Source organism: Bactrocera latifrons, unplaced genomic scaffold, assembly GCF_001853355.1.
Source record: "Bactrocera latifrons isolate USDA-ARS-PBARC rearing strain unplaced genomic scaffold, ASM185335v1 scaffold_165, whole genome shotgun sequence".
NCBI classification, from domain to species: Eukaryota; Metazoa; Arthropoda; class Insecta; order Diptera; family Tephritidae; genus Bactrocera; species Bactrocera latifrons.
The window spans coordinates 180,537-190,674 of record NW_017535130.1 but is presented as its reverse complement, the minus strand read 5'-3'; the positions used below and the strand labels follow the sequence as shown (position 1 = coordinate 190,674).

Sequence of the window (10,138 nt, the reverse complement as noted above, 5' to 3'; positions counted from 1 at the left end):
TTTTGAAATAATGGTGTAGTGTTTTTTCTTAAAAGCCAACACTTTTCATTTTAAAAATCTTTAAAGTGTTCAAAAAGTCTTATCACAGATAATGTACACTAAACTTCTTTAAAGCAACAGAAAGACAATGCCTTAAAAAGAACGGCAGCCAGGTTTCGAAAGCCAACCAGCAGCTTAGCARCTGATGATATCCAATAACAAGCGAAACCTTTTGCAACTACATTATTTACACTTCAAAATACATTAAATCAATACAAAAAGGTGAAGAAAGGTGAAACTGGTTAATCTAAAGCTGTTTTTTTTTAGAAAATTTAAGCCAATTTARCGTTTTTACGACCTACTGAAATTGTTAAATGCGTTTTGGTGTTGTAAATTAATTATTATTTAATTAAATCAAACACGAGAAAGACACCCTATAAGAAAATTAGTGATTGCCACACTTGCATTATACGAGAATAGCATGTYACTTGAATTTATATAAGCTTAAGGGGCAAGTACTCTGTAAATTTAAAACAGACACAACAGTAAAAACTAGACCCAAACTAGGTATAGTTTAGAAAATATGCTTAGAAATAATTTTTTTTTTATAATTGTCTATTCAAAATAACTTTAACAAAATAAGCGTGCTGAGCAAGTATATAGTTTTTTTTTAGAACTAGACCTTAACTAGTTACAAAAGGTATAATTTGGCAAATATGTTTTGTAATAAATTTTTTTTTTACTTTTCTATTTAAAATAATTTTAACAAAATTTATGCCATTTTGGTAATGATCATGTCCCGAACTAGTTACAAAAGGTATAGTTGAAAAATATAAATTATTTTTTTATAATTTTCATTTTAAAATATTTCGATTAAAACATTTTACAAGTTGGTGTCGGTCTGGTCTCGAACTAGTTACATAAGGAGTGGTTTCGAAATCAAGTTTTAATTGACAAATATGTTTATTCCATACAAAATATGTTTATCAAAGTTTTTTACAAGTTGCTATCGACCTGGTCCCAAATTTGTTACATACGGCGTTGTTTAGAAGTTGCATTTTAATGACAAAAATACGTGTTTATTCAAACTTATTTAGCAATTAAGAATTTTTATTCTACGCTCAGCTCACGCAGAATAAATATGTGAATGCGTAATATCTTCCTTATAATATTTATTGCCTACCTTACTAACCGTAGTAAAATAATCGTGATATTGAGAGTGTTTGGGTGTCATAATACGCTGACAAATGAAGAAAAATGGCGAAAAATCTCATAACAAGCTGCTTATTTATTTAAAACTTTAAGAAAGGTGGCATTGAGGGCGCAAAATATAACAAATTGACAGGAAAGAAAAGCAGTGCATGCAGCTTAAGCTTTACATATTATATATATATACATATACGAGTATATATGTATATATGTAGATATATATTTCTGTGTATATCCATGTTTGCATTTAWTTGTGTGCCTTTCTATTTCTAAGAAAATAAAGCGCTGACTTGAGCAGTTTATATGTGTAAACAACAGATTACGTATCAAAAGGGCAACTGTGGCATTAGTAGCGGTAAATAGCAAGGTTTTCTGCCTAATGTAGTGGTGTGGGTGTTAAGAAGCACATAAATGGGATAAGAAGCTTAAAGCACGTGCAAAGCGCATATTTACACATTGTCGACGGWAGAGCAACTTAAACTCGTACTTATTTACATAAACAATGCTATATATAAAGGCGGAAATGTAAATATAAAAAATGTATAAGTAATTCCTTTTGAGTGGTATTTTTATATGTAAAAGAGACAAGGCAATGAAGGGTGATTTTCTACTTTTTAAGCAGAAATATTGGCATCAGCTGGGTATTGTTTGAGTGCAAGCCACCTAATAGCAGCCATGTAGCAATAATTGGCTTTAAAAAAGATTTTATATTTATATGTATATACTTATGTATATGTGTATATGTACTGTGCTTAAGTAATGATATATGATTATTATAGCAACCATATATCATTATATAATAACATAATAGTGTGAAATATTGAAAGAAATGTTTAGTAAATCTAAAACAAATTAAAAAATGTTCGAAATATTTGCATAAATGTCTGATTTGTATCTGAATTTGACAGAAATAGTTAATTTTTTTCCCCAAAAATATGTAATTTTTATATTCAGCCAAAATGCATAGAGGCGAATTTGACTTCTACCAAAGCTATTTGACAAATAGATAGCTAAAAAGATAGCATTTCTGCTACCAAAAAAATTATATAATATAATATCAAACTTGTAATTCAATAAATTTACTCTAAAAATATTTAAAGATTCATTTTTCTAAAATTTTACCAATTTTTTTTTTTGTATATTTATTTTAGTTAATTTTCCTATCTTAATTCTCATAAATAATTTATTTATTATCAAGTAAACGTTGCAAAACGCCTCTCCCACCTGCAATTAATACTCACACACCTACAAAAAAGCTTCTTACAAATTTAGTTACTCATGCGCCCTGCCCAACATCCAATTAAATCAACGTCAAGGCGCCATTAGCGATCAGCTAAGAAATTACGCAAATTTGTTGTTGAAATTTTACAAATTTATTTGTGCACACCCTTTCGCCGGCTGCCACAGCACGGTTCACGCTGCTTTWACCATGCTTGTCCATATTTTTAACCTCTTGAACGCTTCGGCACTCATTAACGCCAAGAACTCAGCAGCCTTTTAATGTCACTCAACATTTGCCGCCTTTGAACCAACACTACTGTACACGCCATTATAGTGCTGCTGCAACACCCTTGTTGTTGCTCTTGCTGCTACTGAAGCTTAACAAACTGAAAAGTGTTGACAGTGCAATGGGCGGCAAGTGGCATGCGGCGTTTTGTCCATTAACGCCACTTGACCAGCAGCTGGTACAACAACAACTACGAGCATTAATGTACAAGACAGCTTTGCACTCACTCCCTTTGCGATATTTCGCTATTAATTATTAAAAATTCGCTAAACAGCTTCTCGGCATTTTTTTTCCTGTGCATGGCTATTTTTAAACTTTTCTTTGGAAAAACAAAAAATTGGACAAAAAAACAATTTTTTTTCCGTACATTTTCGTGTGCCCTTTCTAATGCATATTATAATATTTTTTTTCTGTGTTCGCTCTCGCTGTCATTCCGCTGTCCATTACATCACTGTCCATGGCGCTGACGTGCGTGCGCGCTGCCGTTAATGCCGGCATTTGCRTCCGTCGACCAAGCCTTTTCTGCGCTAATTTTTGTCATAATTTTTAATTGACATTAAGTACTTGAATGCGCTTTTATGTACTTTGACGACCGGCAGTCTGAAAAGCTGTGAGTGGCAAGCGGCAAATTGAAGGAGCGAAAGAGGAAGGTGAACTGACGATGATGGCGGCTTATGGCGGATTATGTAGCTTTTKATGGCTTAGGAAAAGCGGTAAACAAAAGGAATAAAAAACAAAAACAAAAAAAAAAACAAAATAAAAACAAAATTTCAAAAAACAAAAAGAAAAAAAAACAATAAACTATGCAGCGAAGTAAATAAAGTCCTCAGCGCGCTTTATTTTTATTGTGCGCGCATAACTTCACTCGGCGCTCATTGCCCTCTTTAAGATGCTGCTCTTGTCCTTTTGAGGCGCTGTGCGGATTAGCAGCTGTYCAGCAGTTAAGCTCGACAGTAGTAAACAACAGACAACAAAGCAATTAGTAGTTAAGTTCTTTTATTTTTATATYTATCACTGTCTTTTTTTATTTTCTTGTTTTCTATATTCATTTGACAAGCTTGAGAAAAGCTCTCACTTAAATCCACAAGCATATTTCGTGAATTGCGAGCTGTTTGTTAAAAATATATATTTGTATGTATGTGTGTGTGTGAATGTAAAATAGCTATCCTATCACTAAATGAACTTTATTTTAATTACAAGACACTTACGAAATTAGTGAAGAGGTCATCAGTGAAATATGAGCATTCGCCAAGCGGCGGGCCATTTATTGCAAAAATAAAAAATAAAAAAAAAATAAAAAATAAAAAAAAGAGAAAGAAAAGGTAAAAAAGTAGAAAATAGTCCTTTGAGTGCATTATCAAAGTAAAAAGTATTTATGTCCCCCATATTGTTATGTTCAGACTGAGTTAATTCTAGTTAGTGTTAATTGCACAAGCGTAACTACTCGGRTTCAAGTTGAAGGATAAATGAGTACTTGTCACAAGTGTGTTCGTTTTTTGCTTTTGAGAGACTGGGTGAGTGAGGAAATGTTTTCAAAAGTTTAGAAAATAAAGTATAAGTTGGAGTTAAAGCCGTTTATGAAGTTTTTTTTTCTACTAATTTAATATGAGTAGCAGTCTAAAGTGCTTTGGTATTCGGGAAAAGGCGATTCTGTTTTAGGAAAGTTGTTTTTGTAATGAAAAGGGTTTAAGAAAGAATGTTTAAAAGTAGTAGAAACTTAAATACTACTTAAATTGTTGCAGCTGGGAAAGGTTAAATTAAATTTTAGCAACTTGCAAGCTTCGACAGTTGAGCTAAGGCTGCGAATGGAGTGAAGCGCAAAAGCAGGCCACGTAGAAAGCGAAAAAGGAAAAGAGAACTGTGAGAACCAATATATAACTAATATATAACCAATATATAACTAATATATAACCAATATATAACTAATATATAACCAATATATAACCAATATATAACTAATATATAACCAATATATAACCGATAAATATCCTTTTAGTAACCAAACTCACATTTTTTTTTCAATATGAGTATTTTTACTTTGTTTTCCTTCGCCTGTAAACTTATGAAAAAAGATGCTACGATATTTGGCATATTAGGTGAGAATATGTTCACATAGTATATGTTAGAGACTTGCATATTTTAATAGCAGCGCCATCTGTAAATATCAAGCATTTATTTTCTGACGAGTATTTAGTTCAAAATACCACAAAATCGGGATTTTTAAGCAGAAGAGAAATATTTCGACACTTATACTAAGATCTTCATAAAAATTCAAAATTTTTTTAACCAAAATCAAATACATTCCACCCATCAGAAATACTATTCCCCACAACTAAGCTGTTTCGGAATTAAAACTAAAACCAGTTTCTTGCTAATCGTACCTTTTTGTTTACTACTTTCTCTTCTAACCACCAGCATCACTACTATTCCGTAAACTGTTAATTTAACTTGTTCCACGCTTGCCTGCATTCAATTTCTACACATCACTGTCTACTAACTAGCCGTAATATAGTCGTTGTGCTCTCACACTGAGCGTTCTCAGTGTTATCCGCTTTCAATAAATCTACAGAATTTAATTTCCGGCTAAAATGCTCTAAACCACTAGGCATCTATCTTGAGCTAGCTATGCCAAAAGGTCGCAACAGCAACAGACAAAGTAAGAAATGCACAAAAGTAGAAACAATGACAATAATAAYRGCAACAACAATAAAACAAAAGCAGTATTAACACCTTAATCCGCTCTACTTGCCAGTTGGCAAAAAAGAGAGAGCATTCATAGCCACTTTAGAGCAAGCGTAGCCTTTTGCTTTGGAAGTAAAATACTACTATTAACTTACTACGCCCTGTGTTGCTTAGACTTTGGTATAAATCTTCTCCTTAACTCGTTTGGTTTTCCTTAAATCTCACTGCTTTCCGATCCTATTGCCTTTGGTTCCATATTATTGTTGTTTTGCTTTTTTTGCCAAATATTTTTTACTTTTCATATACCTCTAGCCTTTGTGYAATTACTTTGCATTCCGTTTTTTAAAACATTCTGTGCTGTGCGTACGAGTACAGGGTGGTTCATATGGGGAAACTGCTTTTTATGGATTAAGAAACGAAAATGTTATATTTTTTTGAGGAACGAAAATGTTATATTTTTTTCATGATAATTGGAAATGTATTCCTCTGTTTGGGTTATTATTGTTTTTGTTGTAGCGGCAGAAAAGATTTAGGAAGTAGTTTCGAAGCATCGTGCCGAGTTGACAGTCCCTGGCCGGATGTAATAAAAAACGTGGCAGGTAAGAGATTTAACTCGAATGGGTTCAAAACATCCTGAAACTATTTMTCATATAATATCTTCAAGTTCCGACATCAAAACTCGCTTACAATGAATCTGTAGCACTCATTATTTTCGGAAATGACATTTCGAACAATATTTTCATAAAAAACTAAGGTTTTTTTTGGAAATGACATTTCGAACAATATTTTCATAAAAAACTAAGGTTTTTCGGAAATGGCATTGCGAACAATATTTTCACAAAAAACTAAGTTCAATATTACCCACTCTTCAAAATGTCATTCTCTGGCGAAACTTAAAAATCACATAAGACTAATTTTCTGCTAAGTTTGCTGTGGCCAAAGCACACTTACTCTCACCATAAATGAAATTGAGCACATCACACTTTATGATCCACCCCATACACAATCCTAAATCACCTTTGGCAAGTAACTCTTGGGTCCAACCGCTTACCAGTCTCTTTTCTATACAATCTCCTTCATTTCTGTGTATTTATGTCTTTGAAACCGTTGCTTTACTCTGTTTCGATTTATATCTGTTTGTTTCTCATTAAAATTTATGCATTGTGTAATAATTTTTGTGGCCTGCTCGCTCTGTGTGCCCTCTCATTCTCTCGCTGCTTTATTGCATCACATTTGCTCACATTTGATGTTAATTCAATTGTTTTCTAAGTGAATTATGTCCTCTAACATCCTGTCGTGCTGGCAGCGTTTTATTTATGAGCAGCTCTGCCTACTCACCTCCTAGCCGCTTAACTAAGTAAGATTGGCCGTCTTTCGTTCGTCGACTGTGGCTCTGCCGCTTGCGCGCTGGTAGCTTTCGATAATTGAGTCCTTATTTATGTTTATGCTTGCTTACTTTTTGTCTTCGCTTTGTTGCTGTGTTGTTAAAYATTTAAGGATTATCATCCTACTAAAGTGATCTAAGTGTCCTTATTCGRCGCTCACCTACATTTCCATCTACATATTGGCGGAGCATTGTGGTCATGCTGTGTCTTTGGCCGCTTAAATGCGTAATAAATGTTAATGTGCATTGAAATTTAAATTACCCATCGTTTTCAATTAGTTATTGTGTGTACGCTAATTGGGATTCGGATTATTGGTTTGTGTAATTTATGCCGCTGCCGGGTCTGCATGTTAGAATTATTTGCTCGTAAAGTGGAATTGCAATTCGTAAAAGCTTTATTTAGTGGAAGTGTGAAAGTAATTTGCGTGGATATTTAAGCGACTTTGATGGAACAATTTCGATGCTTTTGCTAGAATTGGCTCATACGAGTATATTCTATTGAGGAAAGTSAAATACTTTTTTCTCTCAGAAGAAATTCTTCTTATTTTGTTCTTTCAGAAATACTTTTTGAATATGAAGCAACCCAATCCATTTCCATTTTTATGTCTCATTAAATTGTCTCATMGCCAGACGATTTATGAGCACACAAATCAATTAATTCTCCATGAAAATCAACCCTGTTGGTATCAGAGCATCACACGCGTAATTAATGTTCACAATAAGACAGAATATCCTTYAAAGGACACTCTAAATTTAAATGCAAATATTAAAATAAAACTACGGGACACCGCTTAACAGAAAATGTTGACGCATTCTTATTTACAAAATTTACARTGGCATTATAGCCGCTTGAAAGGCAGCCGATGACTTTGGAATGCAATTTCTGTGAGCATAGCTGCCCTTGCCTTGCGGGCAGAATGTGCACGCCCGAGGAGGGTTGTTTAGCAAGATTGAGAAATCGCATGCCTGTTAAGAAGCAAAGCTGGATAGTCGATAGCCTCCCATAATGAGATTTGTTGTTGCTTGAAATTTAATTATGCGCTGGGATGTGTTAGGCACATTTACATTTCTTAGASAGATTTATGCGAAAACACAAGCGGCATAAGTCAAGATGAGTATATATATATTTATTCGAGGATGTGCATCGATATAAGTGTGAGTAGGGTCAAGCAGCTACAGCATAATTTACGATAATATTTGACATTTTTAAGATGTTTTATTTTTTTTTTATTTTTCAATTTCTGTTGTTAATAAATTGTCAGTATGCTTTTAGTGAGGCAGTTGGCCGCACGTTTGCAATAGCGAGAATGGTCTGAGTAAATGCTTGAGCCTTGTAAGATATTAAAATTGTGTTAACGTATAAAAAGGCCTAAAGATTTTTTATTACTTTCTTATTCTGAACTATTTTCTAAACAAAAATTATTTCTTGTGAATTTTTTATTACAATTTTTTCTTTATTTTATGAGCTCAATCGTATTGTTTTAAAATATTTTAATATCAAATTTCTCCTTAGCTTATACTCTCTTCCTCTTTTCTTGTTTCCTTTCAGGCGATAATCCACGCATTATCGAACACCCTATGGATATGACAGTGCCAAAAAATGATCCCTTCACATTTAATTGCAAAGCAGAAGGTGATCCAACACCATCAATACAATGGTTTAAGGATGGGCATGAATTGAAAACGGATACGGGCTCACATCGGCTTATGTTACCAGCTGGCGGTTTGTTCTTTTTGAAGGTAAGTAAGATTATAAAATTCTACCTATACATATTCAGCAATATAAAGGCAGTAGCGTATAGATATGTATAAGAAAATGATACAAGAAGGCAGCATTGTCTTCTATGGTAAGAGTGCATAAAGTGAAATGAGCGAGGGTTATTTCTATTTGTTTAGAAGGCAAGCCTGCTCATTTGTTTATTTATTCTCAAACGTTTATGCATAAATAATTAGCTAAAGTCACATTGTCAAACAGTATTTTGTTTTCGCATAAATGTCATGCGTTAATATTTTCAGTAGCTGATCATTTCATAGCATGCATTTAGGCGCACATCTATCTCCCCATACCTTTTACACTATATAAAGTATGCTTGCTTTGATATTAAGATTATTTATGCAATATTTTTGCTCGTGCATAAATATTTTCAAGAAAATTTGCATGTATGTAAATCAGTTTCGATTGATTATTGATTTAAGTGGTTTCACACATGACTGAACGTTTGGGAAGATTGACATAAGGCGCATTTTTTAGGATAAATATTTGTTTTTTGAAATATGTATAAAATAAAGAAGGTTTGAAAAAAAAATTATTTAAAGAATATTCACTCCTTTTAGTGAAAGCTTTAATGGAGTAAAAGCTGTATTTAGAGTGTGAGCTTTCACCATTCGGACATGGGATTTTAGGTGATTTTTTTTTTTTTATCTTTGAAACATTCCTTAAAAGCTTTGGATTCGATGGATGTGGTTTCAAAATTGCTGTCAGTTTTAAAATTGCTATTCTGAACCCGTTGTTTGCCATATTTTTAACTATTTCTTCCACTTTTCTTAAAGAAATTTTAAAATCACAAGCTTAAAATTTAATAATTATAAAAGCTCAAATGTAATGATGAAAGCTGAAAGTTGGCTTTAAGAGAAGAACAATGAAAGCCTAGGGTTTCATATTTTAATTTATTGCTATCACTTTTGTTAAAGAAATTTAAAAATTTAAAACCGAGTTTAATATAAAAGCTCAAAAAAAAAAAATGAAAGTTTTGAGTTAGCTTAACTCTGACAGATTTGGTATTTTGGATTTCATATTTTAATTAATTACTTCTACCTTTGCAAAAAAAATTTGAAAATTGTGAGCTTAAAGCTTTATGTGAAAGCTCAAACATAATAATGAAAGCTTCAGCCAACTGTATGGCATGAAGGCCCGTAAGAAGCATTATACTAGCTCTATGCGTCATACTGAAGTATATCTAAACCGCTTTTAGTCCAATTAGCTTTTTTTTTGTGATATAATGGTAAGGAAATTTTATATTTATATACATATAGTATATACATATAATAAAAATCAGAAAAATTTAATTTGTTTCAAATTAACCTGCTCACATCAAAGATAAATGCAATTTTTAATAATAATGCATAAAATATTTTCCATTTGACTGAACGATTTCAATTCATTTGGAACAATTATTTCAAAAGTATAAACATATCAGCTTAAGAGTCGGAAAAAAGCGCTAAAAGGCAGCACAAAGGCGCATCCTGTAACATTTAGCAACCGGAGGACCTCTTTAATGCCCTTGAATTCTGCAAAAAAAAAAAATTTATAAAATACAAGTTAATCGCTCTGAGCATTCATCAAAAGGCTACGAGGGGCTTCAATCAGCGCACTCAAT

The 10,138-nt window shown here is 32.7% G+C and overlaps 1 protein-coding gene across 2 annotated transcripts in view; it reads left to right on the top strand.

The window, feature by feature from the left end:
- The window catches only part of LOC108966595 (titin), a 358,580-nt gene that overhangs the window by 309,509 nt on the left and 38,933 nt on the right, over window positions 1–10,138 (top strand). For both annotated transcript variants that reach the window (XM_018929587.1, XM_018929586.1), the window contains one exon: window positions 8,311–8,501. In XM_018929587.1, the coding sequence (XP_018785132.1) occupies window positions 8,311–8,501 (191 nt within the window). The remainder of the gene's footprint in view (window positions 1–8,310; window positions 8,502–10,138) is intronic.